General features: G+C 38.5%; 1 protein-coding gene across 1 annotated transcript in view; it reads left to right on the top strand.

The window, feature by feature from the left end:
* The first annotated feature begins 1160 nt into the window (after nucleotides 1-1160).
* The window catches only part of LOC126337834 (cytoplasmic dynein 2 intermediate chain 1), a 150594-nt gene continuing 124372 nt past the window's right edge, over nucleotides 1161-27382 (top strand). Inside the window, exons 1-8 of the mRNA XM_050001502.1 lie at nucleotides 1161-1244; nucleotides 9033-9122; nucleotides 9220-9252; nucleotides 9356-9830; nucleotides 11144-11667; nucleotides 22188-22447; nucleotides 23384-23534; nucleotides 27049-27189. Of these exons, the coding sequence (XP_049857459.1) occupies nucleotides 9108-9122; nucleotides 9220-9252; nucleotides 9356-9830; nucleotides 11144-11667; nucleotides 22188-22447; nucleotides 23384-23534; nucleotides 27049-27189 (1599 nt within the window). The 5' untranslated portion in view covers nucleotides 1161-1244; nucleotides 9033-9107. The remainder of the gene's footprint in view (nucleotides 1245-9032; nucleotides 9123-9219; nucleotides 9253-9355; nucleotides 9831-11143; nucleotides 11668-22187; nucleotides 22448-23383; nucleotides 23535-27048; nucleotides 27190-27382) is intronic.

Below are 27382 nucleotides of genomic sequence, written 5' to 3'. Positions count from 1 at the left end.
ACACACACACCTTCTTTGCACACGAGCAATAGCACTTGGATTATGTATTATATTTTGCATATCTCGAAAATTCTGTTTGTTCCACCAGTGCTGCCACTAAATGGCTGTCGCACTAGACCAACATTACAGAGCCTATATAGAGAGAATGTAGGCTCTCTAACCAATACCTTTCTTTGCGGATCGCCGTGCAGTGCCGTCTTTAAACAAAAGCTTTTTAATTAATAATTTCAAGTTCGAGTTTTCGAATGTTATTGTGTTCAGATTCATATTAAATTTTAGTGAAGTAATGTCGCTGTATACGATTGAATCCTACTGTTTAGAATTATGTCGTCTTCTCACGTAAATAGTAGTGACAGCGGCAAGTTCTAAGACAAACTGAAAGTAAAATACCTATGCTTTGTATTTAGAAAAAAATGAAAGTTGAGCTAAATTTGCTGTGTGGGAGGGCTGTCAATTGCGTTATGAATTACAAGGGTAATGTGCACTTGGAAAAACATCTTAGCAGAGAAAAACATAGAATGATATGAGCCAAACCACGTCTGCCTCACTGCCAGTTTTTGTTACTATAAAACAGACGTCTGTAGTTAGATACGTTCAAGCCACACAACCAAACTGGCATACCACGTAATTTTGCACCACCTTTTGCACAAATCGACTCCTCTTTCCTGGCATACTGAAATAAAACAATAGATGCAATCTAATCAAACGTAACCTTTCAACAATTAAGGCATTACACGTATAAATCGAAAATCACACTTGTAACGTCATATGCATGTTTACTCATAAATAAACTATTTCGGGCTATCTTATCATGACACAGTTCGATTCTATCCCCATTGACAATTTCAGACATGTCCTGCCATCTGGGAGTAAGATGTCGAACTTTTTGCATTCTGTAAAAATCGTGCCATCGCAGACTAGAATGAATCGTGAAAGAATCGTGAACGAATCGTAAGAATCGATTCGCAATGTGAGATTGAATCGTAGGAATCGAGTCGGGAAAAAGAATCGTGTCGCCCAACTCTAATACAAACGCAGTCAGTAATGGATGCGGGTGCCGTCAGCAGGTAACCGCCTACAGCAGCTGTCTCTGACCGATGGCAGAGGAAGCGGTGTCAGCTGGTAGCCAGGTGTACGATAGGGAACTGCGCCAGTGAACACGGAAACAGCGTAGACTACGGACCAGGGATCCCGCGCAGCGTGGGTGTTCTTTTCTGCCTTACCAGGCTAGCCGGGTGTACAAGGTACGTCTGCAGTGTATTACCGTCAGTCGTTACACAAAACAATAAGACAGAATATACAAACGGAGTACGTTTGTTTGTCTTCAAAGCAGTCTCCAACGCCTACAGTACAGTTTTGACAACTTACAGAGTTACAGGAGAAATCTAAGGCTCATTTAGGAATCGACTCAGTCGTTGGACTCACGTCTTTTGACGCTGGTGGAACAAGTGGCAGATGGATGTGTTCTATGGCTAAGTTAGTTGCCTACCTACAGGCACGGATCCAAGGGGCGTAGCGGGGAAGAGCGTTGAGAGTGGGGGGAAGGGGGGGAGGGGCTGTTTGAACACTTGCCCGGAATGAAACTTCTGTGAAGAGACGTTTCTGCAGAGCCTGGGACTCTTGCTGGTATAAGTGACTTTTGACAGGTAGTATAAAGGCATCATGTTGTAACAACTGACCTATCTGATCGAGAGGTGTAGGTTAGGTTGGACGTGGCTGCCATCTATGTGGCAGAGCCAACGATTGTGAAAGAAAAAAAGACCTGGTTATGGTGACAGACTGATCTGTAGCTTAGCCAGAGGACCTAGGTTAGGCTGGAATGCGACAGTTTGGTTGTGAGTTGGCGAGTCAATGAATATGAAAGCAAAGAGGTACTTAAAATGTATTCAGTACCGCAGAAATGTCAGCACATTCCATCTCTACATATGTGTCACTCCGCACAATTGTCACTCGATCCAGGGTTTTAATGCTGGGGAGCTCGGGAGGGGTGTCGTGGGTAGTGGTGGAGAGGGCGTGGGGGGGGGGGGGGGGGGAAGAGAATATCTGTGACCCTCCATACATCCTTTGTTGTTGATATAAACTACTTTCATTGAATATGCTCCATGTCCATATAGGAACTGTATCTCCTCTCCTCCCCTCCATCCCCCACCCCTTATACACACACACAGATGATAAATATAAGGCGCACAAATGCTTAGGATTTAAATATTAACAACAGTTACAGTGAAATATGTAAAAGTTTTAATTTAACAACTAGCATTTATTTAAATTGTGCTTATACATCGTCTTAGCACAACTCTCTAGAAAATTCAATTCAGAAAAATCAGACAAATCAGTTTCCTTTGAAAATTTTAGAAGCACATGTGTCATGCAACTATGTAACTATAATAGCCGCAAATTCTCACAACTTTGTCACCTTCATAATCTACGCAATATAAAATGTTAACCCACCATCATCAGCCTTTCGCTTAGAAGTACAGTCGGTGAAAAGTAACTTCATAATTCAAATTGTGAGCAGTTATTTCACGCTTAACCACAACGTCATTATCCAAGATACTGGGTGCCACAATTTTTGTGGTATTAAAGTCGCAGAAACCTGCTCAGTTATGTAACGGTGGCCTCTCAGTAAACTGACGTATTTCGAACACCAGTCTCGTTGCATCTCCTGAGAGTGTCCTTGCAGTGGAAACAAAACTTCAGCCAATGTTTAGCCATGTCATCCCTAAAACACTTAGCCGGCCTAGGTGGCCGAGCGGTTCTATGCGCTACAGTCTGGAACCGCGCGACCGCTACGGTCGCAGGTTCGAATCGTGCCTCGGGTATGGACGTGTGTGACGTCCTTAGGTTAGTTAGGTTTAAGTGGTTCTAAGTAAGTTCTAGGGAACTGATGACCTCAGAAGTTAAGTCCCATAGTGCTCAGAGCCATTTGAACCATTTTTTTAACCTAAAACACTTAAAAAGAATCGGATAATCGGTCAAAGTGCTATGCCAGTTTAACAAGATCAGTGTCCAGTAAAAAATATATCACCCTCCTCCCCCGCTTTTGTGCTTAGAAGAAAACTTAATGGAGACATTGACTAGTTACGATGGGTAAGATGGCGTGTAGTTGCTTTTTAAAGATGTTGAATGCTGACACCAGTGTGGTGCATTGATCATTGGAACCTTGAAAGTGTCTGACAACCCAAATATCTCCCTCAGATCAAACAATCTTAACTCTGGAAATTGTCATTAATGTTGATGTAATGCATGGTTCGTAGAGAGACGTGGACATGTTGTGCAATTAATTACCTTGTTGCCAACGATTCATATGAGTAAAACGATGTCGCCCACTATTTATAGGACAAATACATGTCAACTGGGCATATATGATACTTTTGGTCCACAACGTGTGAGTGTTGTAATTGTTTTCTATACATGGCAGCCATGAGGTGTTGTAGGTGTATAGTGCTGTGTTTTTATTGTTGGTGGCAAGCGTGACTGTGCTGGTGTTGAAATCCGTGAAGTAACATATCAAGGTTGTATGCAAGATCTGAGTTGGGTGGTGGAGGGGTCGGGAAGGGAGATGCAATTCATTTTAGTTTCGTGGGAAGGGAGCGGAAGAAATGAAGTAGAGTTCCTATAAAAAAAATCAAAACTTTAGAAAAATTGTACGTATCATCAAATATACTAATGTTTCTACAGGCAATCTACTCAACTAAGAGAGCCAGTATAAGACATGTAAATATTATTTTTCTGTCGGGCAGGTAGGGTTCGAATGTATGCGGATACTTTTTTTTTATTTCCATGTTTTAATAGTTTTTGGCAGTGACTGCTAACACATGAAAAGAAAATAGGGGATTGGAGGTACAAGCTACTGTAAGGCTAGGCGCAAACTGAGAAGCGTGTAGCACGTGTAACGTGACGCGACACTACAGCGCTACACGCACGGGTCGCGCGGTCCCAGCGCATATTGCGACGCGTACACCATACTTCGCACGCGCTGACTGGCGACGCTCTGCTCTGATAGAATCGAAGCGCGCGCAACCTATCTTTCTCAAACGATTTTACAGAAACTATTCTCTAAAAATATGATAGCAACGTTATATGTCAGCTTCGTGACGAAGTGCCCATCACTTCGCTAATGACCATTCTTATTGTGATGTACACATTTTAGTAAGACACTATGCAAAACTCAAAAAGTTTGCAACGAAACTTAGGGGTCGCTATGATTTTGCGTTTGGTGCGTATTACACCATATGTTGCTGCGTATGAAATTTAGCTAACATGCTGAATTTTTGTTTAGACTTGGGAGGAGATCTCTATCTGCCTCCGATTTCGAGAAAATGGATCCCATGTAGCGCGCTCACTTCCGATCTCACGCCCGCTAGAATGAAATACTCACAACATCTCTCGTATCTCCTAAACCGCTCGAGACATCGAAACGAAAGTTTGGCGAATGATAGCACACAAGGAGGAGAGTGTTTTGCCAATTATTAAACACACGGAACTTTCTTATCTATGGCGATATATCACTACTTATACTTCTTTTTTTATTTATTTCACTCCAGTGACTAATTTTTAAGAGTTATCGACAGCTAGCGAAACAAGAGCTTCCTAGTATGGAAATAAACGTGAAATTTATTCTTTTATGTTACTGCAAACCGATACTACGAGGTTTTTCGTAAGCTTTTGAGCTCTGCCAATTACTTGTTTAATGAGGCCCCCCGTTTCGGAATTCTGTCTCAATAGCTGCTGTGAGATGAGTTTGGCAAATTACATTGTGACAAAGGAAGTACAATTAAACGAGTCACCAAGAGAAATGTGGCCTTTACTCATAAATGGTGATGCTTCTTCGAATGAGAAAAGGTTAACAACTCACACAAAAACAGATTGGCAATTCTGTTGGAATTTTGGTGGAATCCCCGCAACCCATCGTATTTTTAACACTGAGTGACTGGAATGGAAACTTACCGAGGAATTTTATTCCTTCCCTTGATCTGAGCAGTATTAAAATAATTGGGAGCGTTCCTTCAGGAGGAGTGATAGGCACATGCCAGATACTGTTTACTCACATAGGGCTAGCCAAACTGAAAATGCGTGATCGCGAATAAAATAGTTGTTATTGAGAAAAATAAACAAATGATCTGTCGCACAACACAATGGTCAGTGTATTGTCAGCAGCGAAGGATAATGTGCGCGACAGGAATGCACAAGCTAGCCATGTGTGACTTGTGAGATGGAGTTCGAAAAACATTGTCGTGAAAGTAGATCTGCCTTTGTCAGCAGCACATTTCAACAAATTAAGTATATCTAATCATAACACTCTTTTAGGATATTCCTATTTTCGTAATAATACCGATCATTTTCTTCATTTGTGTAGCCTGTTGTTGTATAATTGGTTTATTAATGCTGATAATGTCCATGCAACAATTGAAATGCTTTTTCTCATCACGGCGAACCAATTAAAACGTTGTTATTTGTGACTGCTTTTCGACTGTTTCTAGCTTGCAGTGGAAATATGTTGTTCACTTGCATGTAGTACTGTGTCGTATTACATTATTACATCCATATCAGAGTAATCACAGTGAAATTTCTATACTTTAGATCTTGGACGCTTTTTACAAGCACAAAGGGATCACCCCTTTCTAAATTTTTGTAACAGATCGTACAGATACGCTAGCTTACTAGGCAGCGAGAATATAACTTTGCTTTACTTTCCTGCCTTGATTCTTAATCACATGATTTTATAATGTTCCTTGCATCTTTATTCACTACCCTCTGTCCCTTCTTGCGATCTGAAAACATCACGGAGGCATATGGTGCGATTCCAGCGGCCAATGGCTCATCAGTTACTGAAGTATACATTTTTCTTGACAGAAGAAAAACAAAACAATGCAAATATGAATAACAGAAAAGTATAACGTGGTAACGAAGAAAGCTGGCGCGTTTAAATGGCGAAAAGCAAAACACTACCCAAGGGCAATAAAGTTCAGTACACAGTAAGGCAAAATTTATCGTATTGGTAACACTACCACTGCTGATATGCGCCGTTCCGATGTGAGCATATGGCCGGGCTAGTTTTCCGCTCCCCACCTCAAATTTCCCACGGTGCTAGCCATGCAAGCGCGACGCGCGGCGCGAAAAACTGGGCCGTAACCACAACGCCGTGCGACCTGGCGCAGGCGCGTGTCGCGTCCCAGTTGCGTCGCGTCGCAATTTGTGCGGTCCCATTTGAACCTGTGATGTTACAAAAACGCGCGCTGCACTGCGTCGCGCCACACGCACTATACGCGTCTCAATTTGCGCCTAGCCTCGTATGCTCACTTTGGCATGGCGCATATGGGCAGCGGAAGTATTGCCCATCCGAAAAATGAGCCTTACGGTATACTGAGTTTTATTGACGCCGAGTGGTGTTTCAGCTTTTCGCCGTTTAAGCGCTCCATATCTTTTCGTTAGTTCATAATAGTTTTCAGTTACATATATCTGTATACTTATTTGTTTTGTTTTTTCTTTTGTCAAGAACAGTGCACAGTTCAATAACTGGTGAGTCGTTAGCCACTGGAAGTATATCTTCGGCCTCCACAATGCTTCCAAATCGAAAGAAGGGACAGATGATTCATGATGAGGGTAGTGAATAAGAAAGTAAGGAATATCATAAAATCATGTGATCTAGAAGCAAGGCAGGAAAGTAAAACTAGGTTATCTCCTTGCTGCCTGTTATGCTGACGTATCTCTACGATCTATTACAAAAAATCGAAAAGGCGTAATTTCCACGACACTCGGCGTCACTTGAAAGACATGATGAGGACTATTTGTTTGGGCTGACTCCAGCTACACAATGCAAAAACTGAATTGCCAAGTACCCGCAGAAACACCTGAAAAATGCACCTGACGACTCATAGGAGAGACCACAGGGGGGTCAGAAACAGTCTGAAAAGCTTATAAGGGTGTTGCAGGGTATTGTGTACTGAGAAATAAATGTTAAGAAAAATGTTCGATAAATTGTGCTGTTTCAGACCAAATTAGCATTTAGGCAATCAGACCGTTGCGCTCAAATTCAAGCGATCTTCCAGATATACTGTCGCCAAACGTGTGCTTCGTTTAGTTATGGATACGCCAACGTATGGGGAGAGCAATTTCCCGTATTGTAGCAATTGTTGGACCATCAACACGCAGTAAGTTCTCTTAACAAGTTTTGGTGAATGATCTTTTAACCAATTTTTCATCCACCTTTTTTCTGCTTGCAACTAGCAAGGGCAATTATCACAGCAGGAACATCGTCATCGTCCGACATTCCGAACGACAGTATTATTGCCCAATATTATTGACAATACAATTGACAGTATTACTGAGCATTGAAGGGAGAACATCAGTAATACTGCAATTTATTCTTATGCAATATTATTGACCGTCTAGGGAGCGCTATATGGTATCACACACGAGCTACGGATCGCTGACTATATCGCGTGCAATCGATCGCTCCATTCGACCCGGCAATCTACCAAGCAATTTCATTCAATATTTCGAACGTCACGCTCCTTAAGGTCTATTACTCTACCGTAGGAAATGAGCGGCTTTGTTTAGCAGCTGTGGTAGTTGTTCACTAACACTTGCAAAAATATATTTAAAGACACTGGAATTGTCATTTATTAAAGTTGTTTTGAAACGCTTATCTTGGGAACTGTAGGCTAGGTTACACAATACATGTTTCGTTGGCGCCAAGTGTGTTGTGCTACACCTTTCTGGTCTGTATTTCGCAAAAACTGCACTTCTTAAAGTCGTCAATTGCTTTTACATTTATTGGTCTTTTGGTATAACTTCAAGTATTTACGCAGTGGTTTGAAATATCGATGTGTTTGTAGAAATGTTATTAAATGCACCACTGCTGGTTTACAACTCTTGTAAGTTCTGTGAGGGGCCATGTTATATGAAATGACAAGGGAATTAAGTACTGGCACAGCTGTAGAATACGTATGCTACTTAATATTACTTCATTCTCTTTAGAAGTTAAAAACTGTAATAATGCGTCTAGTTTATTCATAAATACTCAAAATCGCCAGATGGAGCCGTGTATATTGTGACTGTAGCGTTAGATTTCCCAGGAATTTTCACTTGTACCATACTGCTTCACATTGCTAATTACTGCAAAACGTGTGGTTATTTCATTTGTATTTCTTCTTAACATAAGTGTTGGCTTCGGTTTCAACGTCACTTTTAAGAGTGAATTGTGATTTTTGAATAACTGTAAATTCAAACATAAAAGTTCTTACTTTCCACGGGCATAGCGAAATAAAAAAAAAAGATAACCATGCATTTTGCATATAAACAAACGAGTCGTAGCCAGCCAGCCATATTGTCACACGTCTCATGCGATTCATAAAATTGTATCAAGGGGTCAGCGATCGATCACTGCAATTTGCCCACATACATGTGATCTGTGGACAGATCGCACGGCCTGCTAGGACTTGTCGCTCGTGTGAGGTAATACCACACTTGGTGTGAATAAAAAATGCAATGTATTGCGTAATGTAGCGTACAGAATCGCGCTCGGCATTGTAACTTGGAAGTTTGGCGGGAAACAATGATTCAAAAATTTATGAGCTGTCAAAAATTACTCGAGTGCTACCAGCTGCATCCTTGATACAAGTAATTATGGGCTATAGGTATTACAAATTTTAGGCAGCGCTTAAATGCTTTGGAAGCTCATATAGTCTTAATTTTACGCCGCTCTGGCGACATAAATGCAAACGGGAAGACTCGTGCCCTGCTTTTGTGCTATTGGTCGGTCCCTTGTCACGTTACAATGCTGTGGCGCGAAACTGGCAGTCAGTTTCTTGCTGTGTGAAAGACAGCGCAGCGGGGAAAGTGCGGTGGTTGTAATGTAACGTCAAGACGAATATTGTATCGCAATTAGATGAAAGCAAAGTCAGTATCTGAATATTTTCGTTGTAATTCTGCTTCTCACGTGTAGAAATCCAATAGAGGCATCAGGCCACTTCATAATTCCTCCTTGGTCTGTTTGATCAATAAACAGCGCTCTTCGTTTGTTTCAGCATATTTCCACTCAAAAGTGTCGCACATGGTGCTTGTTCAGAAGCAGTATTGGAGGGTGAACATAACCACGAAGCATGCCTCCAGATAGGGTAAGAAACAGAAAATGAAGACTATATGAGCGTACAGCAATTATCTAATCCGTTTTCTATGTTTGTGTGGAATATACTGTCCTCTTTTTATCTTTAGGGGTCCACAAGAAAACCAGCACCCCCAGACAAAGTATGTGATACACCAGAAGTTAACATGAGTATGATTTCTTGCATTTATCGCCATAGGCGCGTAACGTTGTTAAGTGTGAAAAATGTTACTTTTGATTTTCTAGGATGGCACAAAGAAAACGACACCAGTTAAAAGTCACAACTCTAGACAAGAAGGTACTAAAGGCAAAAGAACATCAGATGATAAAGACAAGCGCAAAGAAGATCAAAAAGCGACTGTCGAACGTACACCGAAAAGTAGAGACTCGTCATCACTGCGCACGAATGAAAGCCGATCACAACAGAAGACATTACGAAGGGGAGATGATGTGCCAGTAAAAAAGCGAGAGATTGATAAACACGATAGAATATCGTTAGATAAACGAGATAATAAGAATACAACAGATGCATTGAAACAGAAGTCTTCAAGAAATGTAAGTAATGATGTAAACAAACTGAAGGAAACATTAATGAAGAGAAGAAACGCTGGACAGTCTGTTGAAAAATCTACAACACCACGCCGCCCACCAGACGTATCATCTCGAGAGCTACGTACGTCTACTCACAGTCTCTCAAGAAAAACGACCAATTCTCTAAAACGTGAGTGTCAAATTTCAATCAGAGATCGCACTGGCGAAGTGACACTTCCTATAATTTTATGAGCCGGTAATATATATAAGTATGTACTGATTCTGACAATTCGCATAGATGCTAATGTAAACCAGTAGATATCATTGGTACAAACCTTTTACATTTTTACTGAAAATAAGCAAAGCCTGCTTACGACCGTACAGGAAGTTCTTAGTTATGACATTTGCCAAATGACCCATAGATTTTTCCGCTTTATGCCGTATTATTTAGTATATGCCAGTTGTTTCGTTTCTTTTCTTTCCTTTAATTATTAATCCTGCTGTGAGACTACTTTTTAAATTTATGCAGAAGAATTTTGCAAATAAATAATAATAATAATAATAATGTGAATTTGAACACACATTACATTAGTCACTTGTTAGAAGAGTACTGCATAGTGCTATCACCCATCTAATGTTGGGCACAGAACATTTGTCCTTCATTTTCCCTGAGTTTGCTCAATGCACTGTCCATCACAATTATTAACGATTTAATTCATAATTACCCATTTTATGTTTGCACATACCAATAGTATAAAACTGAAGCTTAATATACTTTTTATTGCCTCTGTATGTGCATGCACTTAAGAACTGAGTGAAGGACAGGGCTTATTAATTGCCACACTGGACTTGTATTTGATGGTAGTACTGAGGTTGATATCCCTATCTAGTCACCCAGATGTAGGTTTCCCATGGCATCCCTAAATCACTTCAGGCAAATCCCGGGATGGTTCCTTCAGAGTAGGCACTGCAGATCTGAACTTATGCTCTCTATCTAATGACTCTTCATCAAAGGGATGTTACATTCTAATGTTTCTTCCTTCCTTCTTAATATCGTGTAAATTAAGTTACAATATTCCCATTGCCATAGACATTTCAAAGGCAATGAAATTCTTTTATGTTCAGCGTTGAAACACAAGGTTGTTCCATTCAATTTGTACTAATGATATTGAGCAGAAATTAAATTGGTATATTCTCTGTCTAATAATATAATATTTTTCTCACAAATTATAATGAAATCTTGTACCCAAATACGACCATTATAAATATAAAATGTCATGAGGAAGACAGTTTGGGTTGTCACCTGTCAAGCAGAAATGTCTTACGAAATTTTGAAAAAATGCTCAAAACTATATGTTTATGTATTGGTATTAATTTTCATGATATAGAACTCGTTCACAAATATTAAAAGTATTCATTTTCTAAATTGAGTTGTGTGTATTAGTAATTTTTCTTGTTATAACTACTCAACAGGAATTATAATTGTATTGATATTATTTCCAGCCTCTTCTACTAGTTCACCAAGATATGATTCAAAAAGTCAACAAAAATTGTCAACATCCACATTTAGACAGGTAGATCAGAATAAGCTACAAAGAAATCAAAGCAAATCAAGAACACACAGGAAGGAATCCAGTTCTGGAATCAAACAATCATTAGTCACCAACACCAATGATTCAAATGAATTGTCTGCTGCAGTCAGTGCAGAGCCTGTTGCATCACATAAAAAGGATTCTGAAAGGCACTCACGCAAGAGCATTGAGGAAAATATGGCTCATAAGAGAAGTCAACCACAGAAACTTAGTAGGGACCGAACAAGAACCAGGACTCTTAGCCCAAGGGAAGTGAAAGTTGTAAAAGATGTTGGTACATTTGACAAGCAGAAAATGAAAGATGAAATTGAAAAGTTTTTGAATACACCTTCTACATCTTCAGCTGTAACTCTTATGCCCCCAACTGTGGTAGCATCAAAAGAAGAACCAAATATTGAGGATGATGAAGACTATGAGTATGAGGATGATTTTGAAGTAAGTTGCTCATCCTCCATTAATCACTTCAGTGTTTTGGTTTCTTGCAGTTAAAGTGTGGTATTGGACCCCCCTACCTCCCTCAGAAATCTTGGTTGCGGTGATCTGTAATGTACCCCGAGGTCTAGGTTATGTTGAAAGGCAACAGTTTGTTCATGAGTTGGCAAAGCCAACAAATGTGAGAAACAAATAATGGTTGTGGTATTGAACCGATCAGTAGCACAGCCTAATGTTTACATCAATGCCTTATTGAAAAATGCAAGGTGGGTCCAATATGCAACTTTAACTGTTCAGCAAGGTTTGTGTGTGTGTGTGTGTGTGTGTGTGTGTGTGTGTGTGTGTGTGTGTGTAAAATATTTGTCTGAAACTATCGTAATTTCATTCTTTTATGCTTGCCTGTCAATAACTCGACACTGCTACTATTCTGTGAGTTGTTTCTTTTTGTCATCATTGTAATGTATGAGGGCTCCATGATTTACTAGAAGAATCCAAAGATTTGAGTTTTGATCCTTGCACATTTCTGCTGTGTTGTCTGGCATTTATGGTAACAAGACATTAAAAATGAGGTTTCCTTCCTCCTTCATTTCATGGGAAGAATACACCAGCTGCAAAGGTGATCATGTATATTAAAGAACTGTGTTTAAACCAATTATGAGTTGACAGTTATTTTTTATGATCTGTTAATACTGTAAACAACACTAAAGTCAGTGTGAAATCTTTTTTTACGTAATAACTTTCATCTTGTTTTCTTTAATTGTCATGCTTTGTTCTGCAGTAGTCACTGGACTGGTTTACTATCCATTTTGAGTTTTTAACATCTGGTCTCCAAGCACTGTGCACATCTAAAATATTTGCATCCTTCTGCTGATAGCCATATATTTTGGTGAGCTGTACCCATGTCCATGTTGCCAAACCACAGTTTCTCATGTGCACTTTGCTGTAGTTTACACATATAAAACAGCACTAATGAGAATTTATTTATCACTGTTTGTCTGCACGTCAATGGTACACTTGTAAAAGTTCTTTATTTGAACAGTGTAAATCAGACTCAAAATTTTGTTGAAACCTGTTTATTATAAGGGAGAAAACATGTAATTTGTATATCAAGATAAGATTTAATTGATCATTGTTCTTCCATGGTATGTGTGGTAGAAGTGTAGATTTCAAACTGTTATTTCTTAATGCAAATTCACCTACATTAATAAATTGTAGGCACAAATCAATGATATTTATACTCTACAATTTTGCATGTAAGAGGAAGATATACACTCTGATGATGATTCTGTTTTATTAGCACTTGCCTCATGATCTCAAGTATGATAGGAGGAAATTTTCAGTTGTGCTTCACATTTTTCCTCTGCACAAAATGTCAACTGAGATGCCTCAGTCAGAAAGGAATCAATATTCTTTCAGCAAGCTTCAGTACATAATGTGGCAAGTGTTAGGCTGGTGAATAATGTACATTAGAACAAAACGGTAGTGATGCTTGTTTAGTTCAGGATTTGTTCCCATTCACAATCTGTGTAAAAAGCTTATTGCAGAAGCAGTAAGTAGGAATTGTTGCTGAAACACTGGTTTTTAAATATGTTGACAGTAGGACCTGGAATTCATGAATCACACGAATGATAATAATGCTATTCACTATGATTTACTTGTACTGAATCTGACAAAATACTACTTACTGAATGGTTAGTGAAATATGTCTGTAATATTGTAGTCAAGATTTTTTAAAGAAAGATGTAAATGTTTACACTGTTGTTACTATCAATGCAGGTTTGTGATAGATAATCTGACAGCAGACTATGACCATACTGTTGCTTTGTGTGAGCTGCTGAGAATTACATAAACTATTTTAGAATAAAATTGTATGTACAGTGCTCATTTTTTGTTTACCAAAACAAGATATGAGTTTTTGGCTGTCACAACACTGCATAACAACAACATTGTTTTACAGTATTTTCTAATTCTTTTGTTTGTCTTAGTCTTTGTTTCTCATTGCCAGATCACCAATGCACTCTTATTCTTCATAGATATCTTGACAATGAACCATTGTGAGTCAAAAGTTATGAAAGAATTGGAAAATATTCTAGAGGTGAACAAAATGAAGAAAAAACGCATGGTAGGAATAACCCATTACACATACCTTGTGAAGTTTGCGGTAGGAAAATCACTTCACATGCCGAGACAACAGTTATCTTTTGACTTGTAGCAATATGCATTGGAAATATTTCAACTGGGCCAAAGACAAACATAAACAGTTTAAAGTCCCTCCTTGATGAACATTTCTCTTTCGACTTGCAGCGGTATGGATTGGAAATATTTCAACTGAGTCTATGACAAACATGTAAGTTTTTCACTGTTTGGTGACATTGTGCAAAGAGATGAAAGTCCTTGTGGAGATCCATTTGATGCTTCTCCTGAAGCAACAATGGTCTCATGACTGTTATAAGTGCAAAGAATTAAATATTTATATTTTTATGTGCTTCTGTCCAGTTGACCTCATAGATTGCCTGCTGAATTTTCATTTTCAGCTGCTTGGTCAAGCTCTGTGATCCCTATTCTGAAGTGCTGTTTGAGGATTTGAATGTGAGAGCTGATGTATCAGTATGTAGAGCCAAAATGGTGTAGACACCCTCAGAACATTTAAATTGCTTAAAATATTCTAGTGGTGAGCTCACCTGTTAAGCAACCTGTAAGCCTTTCTTGAACCAGTTGAAGTCTGAGACATGTTCTGTAGTAAAATTCTTTATATGAATCTCTACAAAATAATACTGGCCCATGAACTAAGTGTGAGAGACTGGGAAACCTACCAAATACTTAGCACTATCGCCCAACATGTTCACTATGCACACTTTGCACCTTTTTTTTTTGATGTTAGGGAACTCAAACCCTCGAGTATTTAACTTTCTTGTGCATGTAACTGATTCTGATATGAAAACCCAAAATTGGATGAATTTGGAAAGTATGTGGCCTTTAACAGTAAAGGACAACAGCCCTTAGTTCTCAACCCCCTCTCTTGATTTTGAGAGAAGTATTTGCTGGCCATTTTATAGTGTAACATCATCTGAGCACTACCTATCAAAATTTTCTGATCATTACAATCACCCGGTGAGGATCACAAATATATTTTTGGTTTAGATCAATCAAGTATTTAGCAATGAGGCCAATTTTGACCCTCTTCTGGGTATAAATGTCTTTACACCAACGAAACTAAGATATAAATGATAGTTTAAGTCATTGTCCAGAAAAGGTCTGCACTTTATCAAACTGTACTGTTGTAGTCTCATGAAATAGGCAGATGGACTACATATGTATAATTTATGCAAATCAAAGACAGCATTGCGTCTGTAAAAATGTGTGGTTTCATGGCAATATGTACTGATAAAATTTTCTAAAGCTTCCAGACATGTCAAGTGAATAAAAACCCACAATATTTCAGCCAGGTGGTGACTGTTATGTGATTTTATCTGTTTATATCATTTTAAACCACACATTCGTACATAATGTATTTCTAAGTGGAAGAAAGCTGTGCACAAGAAGGCTAATTTATTAAGTTTTCTCAGCTTCCTGTTATGCTGCCATGACGAGCAGACATTTCCACAGTTTGGCATTGTGAGCCACCGTATCAACATTGCTGTGACCAAGATAATATTTTGTCATGCCACCTTTGCCCTACTGTGGGAAAGGATACATCACATTAGAAAACAGCTGATAATTTTTTTCATAATGTGGGGCCACAGTCATAATATATTTCTTTAAAATCAGTACCGTCATTTGACTGTTTTTTATTTGCAGTGTTACATTTACATGATCATGATTTCAACTTAAAATGCCATTATCAAGTGTTTTAATGTTATACAGTGCCTAAGATGGCATATTGTCATATTTAAAATACACTATTAGACACATTGTCTAAGGGTCAATATTTCTTGTAAAAGCCTACTGCTTTGTTTTATCACTGAGTGTGCTCAGTGATAAAGCAGTAGGCTTTTACAAGAAATATTGACCCTTAGACAATGTGTCTAATAGTGTATTTTAAATATGACAATATGCCATCTTAGGCACTGTATAACATTAAAACACTTGATAATGGCATTTTAAGCCGAAATCATGATCGTGTAAATGTAACACTGCAAATAAAAAACAGTCCAATGGCAGTGCTGTCTTTAAAGAAAGAAAACAGTTGGATACAAATGGCTGTGAGTTAATGGCCATCTGGCTGTGGCTAACCAAGTCACTTTCAATTTTGGATTGGGACTGGATTGGCATAGGCACAGTCACACAGCTGATATCATCACAGAGGATATGGGAAAGGATACATCACATCAGAAAACAGTTGGATACAAATGGCCATCCATCTGTGGCTGACTAAATCACTTTCAGTTTTGAATTGGGGCTGGATTTATGCAGCCACAGTAGCACAGCTGATGTTATCACAGAGGAAAACTGCAGAAATACAAAGAGGATAAATTCAGAAGACTTTTGAAGCAACATGGGGCAGGACATAAAACAACTGAATGTGCAGTTATCAATACAACAGTTACAAGGTGTTGAATTATCACCGTTGCCACAGTCTTATCTTGTCTGTTGTTATATTAAATGATGTGGAACAAGCAGTTCACAAGATTATGAGTGAAACTGCAGAAGAAATATCTCAAGAAATTTTTAAAGGCTTGCAAAAGTTCTGGCCAGTCTCCATACTCCTATCAAGAGTACAATTTATTTCATCAGCCAAATCAAACATTTGCACCTTTTTGAAGAAAATGTGGTGGTCAGCTTTGATGCAGTCTCGTTATTCATGCACATTCCCATTATAGACACTTTAGATCTACTCCCAGTTCTTTCATTACACTTGTATATTTATTTCAGTACACTCTGACCTTATTGTATTTTTTGTGTGCTTGAGAATATTTTAACCAGATGGATGGTATTGTGATGGGAGGCCAATAACTTTATTTGTAGACAACTTGTTTATGAAATACTTCAAAGACATTGCCCTGTGCATGGCTACTTTAAAGCCTAATTGCATTTATCATTATATCAGTTACACATTCATTCTCTGTATTTCTCTGCCACATTGTTTACTAAAAACCCACCGACATGTTCTGATATCTGCCTGCTACCGCTTACCACTACCCAGCACAGAAATGTTCTGCTCTGAGGACATTGGCGCTTCAAGCAGAAGCTATTTCAGATGCTAAAATTCTGTTGAACTGAGCTACCAAGGAAATGCTTGCATTTTTCCATTCTGTGGAACAGTAGCAGTCTTCCGGCCTCTAGCAAAAATTGACAACTCATGTAGCATTTGAAAGATAATACAGGGCTCAGAAACACACAAAGTGCCATGTGGGTTGGATGGTTTTATGTTGGAGTGGCTATTGTGACTATTGAACAGCACATTAGAGGTGTTTCTGCCTCTGGTATCCTGAGAAATCAGAAGCATCAGAAATTGCTCTGGAAAATGGACACCAAATTGCATTCAGCTAGAAATCTATTACTAAGTGAACAAATGATTTCTGGGATAACAATATAAATTAAGCAATCAAGGAAAAAAATTGTGAAAACGCTCTCAGTAAAACTGACCACGACCTGGGACCTAGCCATCTGAAGGTTGAAGAGGAAGTGGTGGTCTTTCAATGAAAGTGTTATCTTATGTGGTGCTGGACTTGAGTCTGTAGTGATGTCAAAGGAGGTAGATGATTACTTAGCAATGAAAATCATCAATTTTTGACAATTTAATATATATGGAGAGAGAAAAAAATCTACTCACCAAGTAGTGGCAAGAGGACACGTATGTAAAAAAAGGTTTTATTTGTGCGAGCTTTCACAGCCAGCGGCTCCATGTTCTGGTGGAAGGATAGAAGAGGGGTGAAGGGAAAGGACTGGAGAGATTTAGGGAAAGGGGTAGAGTTACAAAAGTCACCCAAAACACTGGGTCAGGGAGACTTACCAGGCGGGATGAGAAGGGAAGACTGATTTGTCATAGTTTTACGTATGCAAGCTTTTGGACCCAAAGGCCTCTTCTTCTGGCAGAAATGGTGAAGTGGAAGGAAGAGGGATGAAAGAAAGAAATGGAAAGATTTAGGGAAAGGGGTAGAGTTTGAATAAATCGGTTAGGTTAGGTTAGGTTAAAAGTTGGAACAATGAAGTCAGTAACAAGTCACAACAAGAATCTGATGTCTTCAGCATTGGCAGCAACACACAAGTGGTAAAATGTTTTTGAGTATTGTGTTGGCTGGCTGGCTAATATGGCTGCTCTTGGTGGTCATGTAACTGTTAGTACAAGTTACTTTATTTTCATTCTGTTCTTAAACAGTTAATGGGTACTGTTTCCCCTTTTATTAACCTATAGGCTACTTTACTATTGTTGCAATACACTTGATTTTGTCACTCTTGAGGAGCAATAAGATGCCAGATAATCATTTTTAAATTTCTCTTGTAAATCATCCCACAATTTGACGTCCTGAGAATGAGCTACTCCCCATTCTGACACCCCGCCTACTTGGTAACTGAGTGCAAAAACTATCTTTCTTGAGTCTTACCACTTGCTGGGTAAAGATATGAACACCCTCAAAAAGTAAGTTGTATGCACTTCCCCATCTGGTTTAAATTTTGAAAATTGTTTATGCATATTAACTGCCTTTTCTAATTGTAGTTCATGTAACAAATCTCCCAGAATACTAGTGTTACCAGTAGTCTGCCTTTTGCTACATTTTCTTTTATTTTTTCTAATTCATCCTACAGATTTTGAAAATCCCTTTGATTTTCTATAGTATCCCTCACAGAAGTAGATATAGTATTAGGAGAGTCAATCCTCTATGGTGCTTTCTGTTCCGTTAATTCTTATAACCATGCCTCCAAACTATTCAATGTATTCTGTGTACTTATTGCTGCATTAGATCTATTAATGTGCTCTAACACCTCTATTCTTCCTTTCACATCTGAGATTTTTCTCATTAATGCTCTCAAATTTATGTGTAGTGAAATCTTTCATTTGTTTCATTTTGTTGGTTACCTCTTTAAACTGCTCTTGTACCTCATTCCTGAATAAGTATCATTGTTTAATTATGTCCATTTGTAACTCCTTGGTTAGAGATGGTATGGTTCTTTGTAAACTTTTCAACTCTTCCCCTTGGATTTTAATGTCATTAGACAACTCTTCCCCTTGATATTAAATTCATCTGTCTTTAATACAAGATTTGTTTTAGTCAGTTATTCTTTGGTGGTTTTAATACTGGTATATAACCCTTCCATACTGTATGTAATTACCAACATATAGTATAGACAACAATATATAAATACACTGAGGTGACGAAAGTCGTGGGGTACCTCCTAATATCATGCCAGACCTCCTTTTGCCCAGAGTAGTGCAGCAACTCGACATGGCATGGACTTAACAAGTCAATGGAAGTCCTCTGCAGAAAGATTGACCCTTGCTGCCTTTATAGCCATCCATAACTGTGAAAGAGCTGCCAGTACAGTATTTTGGGCACAAACTGACTTCTCGATTATGTCCCATAAATGTTCTAAGGGATTCATGTCAAGTGATCTTGGTGGCTAAATCATTTGCTCAAATTGTGCAGAATGTTCTTCAAACCAATCATGAACAATTGTGGCATGGTGACATGGCCCATTGTTATCCATAAAAATATCATCATTGTTTGGGAGCATAAAGTCCATGAATGGCTGCAAATGATCTCTAAGTAGTTGAACATACCAGAAGACCCAATCCCTTCCATGGAACCACCACAAACTTGCACAGTGCCTTTTTGACAACTTGAGTCCATGGCTTTGTAGGATCTCCACCACACTCAGTCTCTACAATCAGTTCTTACCAACTGAAATTTGGGTTCATGTGACCAGGCCATAGTTTCCAAGTTGTCTAGTGTCCAATCGATATAATCATGAGCCCAGGAGAGATGCTACAGGCAAAGTCATGCTGTTAGCAAAGGCAGTCACATTGATTGTCTGCTGCCATAGCCCATTAATGCCAAATTGGCCACACTGTGCTAACAGATATATTTGTTATACACTGAAGCACCAAAGAAACTGATATAGGCATGCAAATTCTAGTACAGAGATTTGTAAACAGGCAGAATATGGCACTGCAGTCAGCAACACCTATATAAGACAACATGTGTATTGTAAAGATGTTAGATTGGTTACTGTTGCTACAATGGCAGGTTATCAAGATTTAAGTGAGTTTGAAAATGGTGCTATAGTCACTGCACAACCGATGGGACACAGCATCTATGAGGTAGCCATGAAGTGGGGATTTTACCATACGACCATATCAAGAGTGTGCCATGAATATCAGGAACCCAGTAAAACCTCAATCTCTAACATCCCTGTGACTGGAAAAAAGATCCTGCAAGAACGGGACCAACGACGACTGAAGAGAATCGTTCAGTGCAACAGAATACCAACCCTTTCACAAACTGATGCAGATTTCATTGCTGGGCCATGAACAAGTGCCAGCTTGTGAACCATTCAATAAAACATCATTGATATAGAGATCTTCCCCCCTCTTTACAGAGTTATGGACAGCTCTGCAAGATTCATGATGTCAGTTGCCTCCAGCACTACTTCAGACATTAGTTTAGTCCATGCCACATCATGTTGTAGCACTTATGCATGCCCACGGGGCCCTACATGATGACAGGCAGGTACACCAGCTTCCTTGGCTCTCCAGTGTATGTCCCACATCTATTGCTGTGGTTATTTCATGCAGTGTTACTTGTCTGTTAACACTGACAACTCTACGGAAATATCACTGCTGTCAGTCATTAAGTGAAAGCTATTGACCATTGCATTGTTTGTGGTGAGAGGTAATGTCTGAAATTTTGTATCTTCAGCACGCGCTTGAACTTGTGGATCTTTGAGTATTGAATTCTGTAACGATTTCTGAAATGGAATGTCCCATGTTTCTAGCTCCAACTACCATTCTGCATTCAAAGTCCATTAATTCCCATCATGTGGCCATAACCACATCAGAAACCTTTTCACATGAATTACCTGAGTACAAGCAACATCTCCGCCAATGCACTGCCCTTTTACACATTGTGTATGCAATACTACTACGGTCCGTTTAAATACGTTTTGCTATCCCATGACTTTTGTCACCTCAGTGTGTAGTTGATAGCACTTAAAGAATGTCACTGTTTTGACACCACTACACAAAGCCAGTTAACTTTGTTTGTCCAATCTTTGTTCAAGCACACAATGAACAAAGGAAACACAGCTTCGGTCTGAGTACAACTCACTGGATAATTCAAGTAGCTCATTGCACTGCAATTCCAATATATTGTCATGATCTGGTTGACATGACGATGAGCTGGGGCATTGACGATGGTCTGTATGTAGCTGGATCGCCCAACCATTGGATGGTGAACGACCTTCATCATGAAATGCAACTGCTGTAGCATTGTCGGAAACTGATGACCCAATTGTAGTCCTTTGATCCCAAACAAGAACTCTTCCAGGGTGTCAAACAAATTTTCTTCTATTGCTGTGCCCTGTCTTGCTACAGTTCCCACTTATTATTTCCACAGGAGCCAGTAAGAGAAGTTTAGACTACTTAGAACTAGTACAGAACATTTAAACAGTTATTCATGCTGCCCTCCATATGCAAATTGACAGGCAAGAAACCCTAATATGTAGTTAGAGTACCCTCTGCCATCCACTTCAATGTGATTTCCAAAGTATCAGAGTAGACATGAATACCTATCATTCATTTAATGTTAGATTAGTTCCATACTCAGGGAATGATAGTAGGAGAGCAGATGCAGGACTCTGGCATTGTCATTCTTAGCAAGATCCTAGTTAAGAAATGTCAAGTACGTGTTTGTGTTATGTAGATTGTGTAGTGAGTGCTTCTACACTGTAGTTTTGGGTTTGTGTTGTTATGGATGAATGTTAGAGAGAGGGTGAAATTCAGTGCTGGCACATAGCTTAATTCTCCTGCCGAATAGCATCATGGTGGTTGCTGAGCTTAATGTCCCCATCCACTGGGCAGATCACCATCAACAGTGTAACATGCCCTCACTTCATGAGACACTATGTAGAGGTCTCACATTTAATCCATGGCATTTTCACACGAATGTTGACTGGGAAATTTATGCCATCACCTCTCATCCTGTTGCCATCCAAATGCTGGCAGTAAATCTTTTGCATCACCAGGATTTAAATTCCCTTACCTCTTGAGGTTTGCATTGGCATTCTCAGCTACTGAGGCTGGTCATAGTTCATTAACAATTAAATAAAGTGAACACAGTTGCATGGAAATTGTTTTCATGTATTTCAGGTACTGTTTGTTTTAGGCTATTACTTACTCTTTGAAATTGTGAATGAATAGCTTTTAAAGTACATTTTTGAATTTTTGCTGTTAGCCACTCATTACCTGCTCTGTTAATTTATGATGTTGTTTCCGATTTTTTGAACTGAAACTCCTGATCTGAATGCTTATTTTCTGGGCAGACAAAAGTCAATACTAGCTTCTAAACAATATTTTGAATTTGTAGGACTATGAATCTGACTTTGAAGAGTGCACGGATTCTGATGAAAATAGTGAATCAAGTACTTCTGACAGTAGTAACAGTGAAATTGTTGCTCAGGATAATGATGCGAAGAATTCTTCACAACAGCAGAAACCTTCAGTTGAAGAAGAAAAGAAAATGGATTCTGGTAACTACGACTTGGCTGAAAATCAGCGCAAAGAAAAAAGGATTCAAGAATTAAAACTGGCTGTTGAAAAGGAAAATGCCACAGTTGCTCAAAAACGGTGAGTATGTATTGTTTTATTATTCACAATGACAAGAGAAAACTACCATTTAGTGTGTAGAGGAAGTAATAACAGTATATAAACACAGAAATGAGAAACACATGTGGTGGTGAGGGAGGAGGTGGGAAGGACATATCCATATGGCCCAGGTCATGATGTACACTGTATTGTGCTGAGTAATATGTTCTTCTGCCACTGAAAAATCAAAATTTATAAGGTGTAGAAAAGCTGGTGGATTTCCTGGGGCACCCCAACGGGAAGTACAGGTACATCAAGTACATTACATTGTTGGAGGACAATGGATGCCTATCATTCTCAGACAATCTGATAAAGAAATGTCTGGATGGTATGCAGCTCAGCTGACACAAACCTGTAACTTAATTCCATGAGATGACATCAACTGGTGCAATGCATACTGTACTTGTGAACCCAGTTCATGAATCTTGATCCATCTATGAGGACAAACACGTGGTAGCCAAGCCACATAACATGTTCAAAATCACTGAAAGAGTTAGTATTTAAACATGATTTCCAAATAAATACCAAGAATAAATATGAAGATTTTAATTTTGGATTCCACAACCAGCAATACTTTTAAAAACATATTCATTTTCTGCCTGAGTTGTATATGTGGATGCACATGCATTTATTTGCCCCTTGTCATGTGTTCTTGGCTTTGAGCTGTTTTCAAGTGGATACAAAGTACATCAAGTACCATAGTGATGGTATGTTCCCATGGCTCATGTGCATACAACTTGTAATGACCATCTCAGTGTGAAAGTAATACCTGGCATCTTAATGAAATGAGAAAAACGTTTTGTGTTTCTTAATAATTAAAGTAAATAATACCAAATGATGGATATTAGTCATGAAATGTATAATCTCATAATTCTATATTTATGTCTCATTCACATGTGCAGTACCTTACATTTTCAGAAACAAACCACCACTAGAAAGATCTGAGCAAGTTTTTGAAGATGAAGGTTTTGAGGATGACAAATCTGAGGAAATAAAGAATGTCAGCATAAAAATGAAACAGAGTTCCATAAATTTTGAAAGTGCAAGGAAGACAAGATTACAACAACAGGTAAGTGGTATTGTTCTTTGCTTTCTTAATATAGCAACAACAGAGCTAGTGCGTATTTGGGGAAATGGTTGGAGAACTGGCTGAGGAGGACCATAATTTACAAGCTAATGATTATAGCACATGTTGTTTTTTTGTATAAAATGCAAGAATCATCAGTTTCTTGATGCAGTTAGCATGTCTATGAAGCATTTGCTCCCAAAAACAAGACTTTGAAATGAATTTCCATTTCAGTGAATACCATGATGTGTTGCCTGTCAAGTGGTTGATTTAGAGATAAAATATTCACTACAAAACACGGAAATAAGAATTGCTGGAGTAGGACTTCTTGACACCCAAAAACAAAACTTTCAGAATTTTTAATACTTTATTTAATTGGCGGAAAGGGACAAGTAGTGAAGATAGAGGTTAGGGTTGCTGATGATGTAATATGGGACAGATAGCAGATTGCTGCTAAGACATAGCTGTTGGAAATTAATAGAGACAATCTTGAAAGGAATAAGGGGAGAATGGAAATGGAAGCTAAATGTAGCCAGAAAAATGTGGAACAAAGAAGAGGACTGCTATGAAAGAGAGTGGACAAATCAAGGTGATACAAAGCAAGCGTATCTGGACTTCAAAAAGTGCTGGAAGGATCCATGTCACTTAAATGGTAAAACAGTTTCAGAGGATTTTTGTGCTATGTTTCATAAGATTAACACATGGTGACAGGATATTAAGTGTAACTGGTGTGAATTTTCTGTAGTCATCCACTCTCATAGATCAATAAAATTCATGTAATGTAACCGGATCCATTGCTATGTTCCTCTGTGTTGGTTTTCATACATTTAATGGCTGTTTCCACACCTGTGCTCCTATCAATACCACCAGCTAGTACTAGTGAGTCTACATTGACAGTTGGTATGGTACTCCTTGTTTGTTAATAACTGTGTCTCATTTGATGGGCCTTCATGAGAAATGGATATGCTACCACACAGACTCCCTCAATAAATATAGGAGCCATTTTGGGACTGCTTTCCCATTCTGATGCTGCATTAAAGGGACTGGCACATTATGAGCTCTGTTGCTTCATTTTTACTCAATCCAAACCCATTGAAAATTAACCAAAATAAGGCTATAGTCTTCCACTTGTGACATATTACTATTCTGCAAAGGAAATTAGGAAAATCAAAATTTAATACCTCATCTAACTCTTGTGATGCATATAAAATCTTTCTAGGCTTTCTTAGAGAAACATGCTTTAAAAAGCAACAAATTTTTTGCTGACAGGCAGGATGAAAAAACTGCTAAATATTTAAGCTTTCAGACAAAAGATTCCTGGTTCAGAATAGAAAACACGCACACATTCACACAAGCACAAACACTCTCTCTCTCTCTCTCTCTCTCTCTCTCTCTCTCTCTCTCTCTCACACACACACACACACACACACACACACAGACGAACTCTGTCTCCAGCTGCTGTGGCCTCACAGCATCCAGAAACAATGGCCATGTGTGTGTCATTTGTGCTTGTGAGAACATTTCCAAAGAAGGACTTTTTTGTACAAAAGCTTAAATGTTTAGAAGCCTTTACATTGTGCCTGTTTGCAATTCAATTCCTGCTTTATGTGTTGAGTATGTCTGCACTTTTCACAATATTTTTGTTATTCCTTCCTAGACTTTACACTGTTTGACACTACTTCCTTGCTTATCTCTCAACTGCCTTTTTTTTTTTGCCAAGTCAATTCTTCCAAGAGGGATGCTCCTTCACATTTTCAACACAGTGCCCTCATCTTTGCCATACTATTCCTCTGCAATGGCATTCTAGAAGCTACAGTAGCTGCCCTTTGTGATTAAATTGAATGTTCCAGAATTAGCTTCTGCCATCTATCCAACTTTCATAAATAACCTGATGCCCCCTATGACACCTTTAATAATACTTCCTTATTCTAAGGCTCATATGTGGGTGAGGGTTCCAACTGTTAGCTTACTCTGTGCACCCACTGTACTGAATAATGTAGCCAAATCACAGACAAAACATAAATAACCAAGAAAGCACACATGCGGTCTATCAGCTGAAGTTTACGTTTGTCAAGATTGCTGGTAAACTATCTACTGTTCCTGAATAAATTATGGACCAAAACAGCAGCAACTACATCATCTGTTTCATCATTTGGACCAGTTAGACATCTTTGCTCAACAGTAGAATGGTGTGCAGCCCTGAAGATTGGTGAGGAATGTACAATGCGACACATCAACCAATAATACCACTCTGTCAGTTGTGTTTGTCATGAACTCTGTTTTGTGTACATTGAACATTTTGTGTCAACCTTATTGTTAGTGCATGAATGGTGACATCTATTTCTCCATTAATCTTCTTTATGAGTGAGTCAATTTGTTTATGACAGAAGTGGAAACAAGAAAAGAACAGCTGCAGCATGTGTTGTGAAGTGGAGACAAGAAGCAAACAGGTGTCTCTGTAAAGTATTTTTTTCCTCTCTCTTTGCAGAACGCATCATTCATCCACCTTCTTAACTGCTCATGACTCTTTGACTTCTGGAAACGGAAATAGCAATCCAACATCTACTTAGCCCTTGTCATCCATTACTTCTTAATTTATTTAGTAACAGCTCCCTTGGTGTTTCCATTGTCTCGTACAGCCTTCCTACTACTCTTTGTCATTTACATGGTGGATTATCATTCTTATTGTGTTTCCTGTAAGCCTCATTTTTGTTGTTTTTTACTTTCTGTTCCACCCCGTCTCTTCGGCAATGAACTGGTTAAAAAATTTTAAAACAAGAGTTTAAATTGCAGTTGTAAATAAATATTCTTCTTGTATCACTAATATTGTCAAAATAATTATTGATCAGGTTTGGCTACCAGACTCAGTTTTCACATCTTTAGTGACATAAATATTTTCACTATTTAATTAGATATTTAAATACAATTAACTTCAAAACTTCTATCAGTTTTGAACTACTTGCTGTTTTCTTCTGTGTGAAGTAAATATAATAAACATTGTACAGCATGTTGCAGGAAACTGCTGTTGTATGTCTTGTTCACATTATTTAATTATTCAGATCTTTCAGGAAGACATAATTTTTATGCTATAATTGTTCATTACACTTTGTATAGAAATGACACACCCCACTTTTTAATTGTGTATAACTTTATTTTTGTGTTAAACAACACAGTTTTGCTCAAAGAGTTTATGAATTTACAGCCATCTTTGGCAGCTGCCAACATTTCGACAGGTAAACACCCTGTCAGTTTCAGGGCACAAATGTAATGAGAAAACACTGTGCAAGGAAACCTAAACCCTTAGTAGAGGTAGGGCTATGCCCGTTAAGTCCCACCTGCCAAGGGCTTAACTTTCCTTGCATAGCATTCTCCTATCAAACTTGTGCCCTAAAAATAACGAGATAGTCATCTGAAATATGACAAATTCTTAAATATGGCAGTAAACCCATAAATTGCTTGAAAATTTTATACAATGGGAGAAACTAAAGTTTGAATTATGTTTAATTTGCATGCTCAGATGTTGCGAAGAGTCAAGAAACGTGGTGAGCAGCTTATGAAAATGATCCATTTTGATGTTGTTAGCTTTGGTCTTCTTGATTTACCACCAATTCCATATGATATTTACATGAGATGTTATGGGAAATGTAATTCTGTTCAGGTAAGTAACTTCCTTTCTTTTTTGATACTTTTTCAAATAATTTTCAATTTATTTTTGTGTATTCGTGTTATTCTGTCAGACTGGTGTTATGTATGTTGTCATATTTGCAATTTATAGTACAGTGAAATAATTAGTAGATAGAGGATCTACATCTAAATGACATCTACATCTACATGACTACTCTGCAATTCAC

Source organism: Schistocerca gregaria, chromosome 1 (genome assembly GCF_023897955.1).
Source record: "Schistocerca gregaria isolate iqSchGreg1 chromosome 1, iqSchGreg1.2, whole genome shotgun sequence".
Taxonomy (NCBI): Eukaryota; Metazoa; Arthropoda; class Insecta; order Orthoptera; family Acrididae; genus Schistocerca; species Schistocerca gregaria.
Note: the sequence above shows the minus strand (reverse complement) of the source record. Positions and strands in the feature narration are given on the sequence as shown.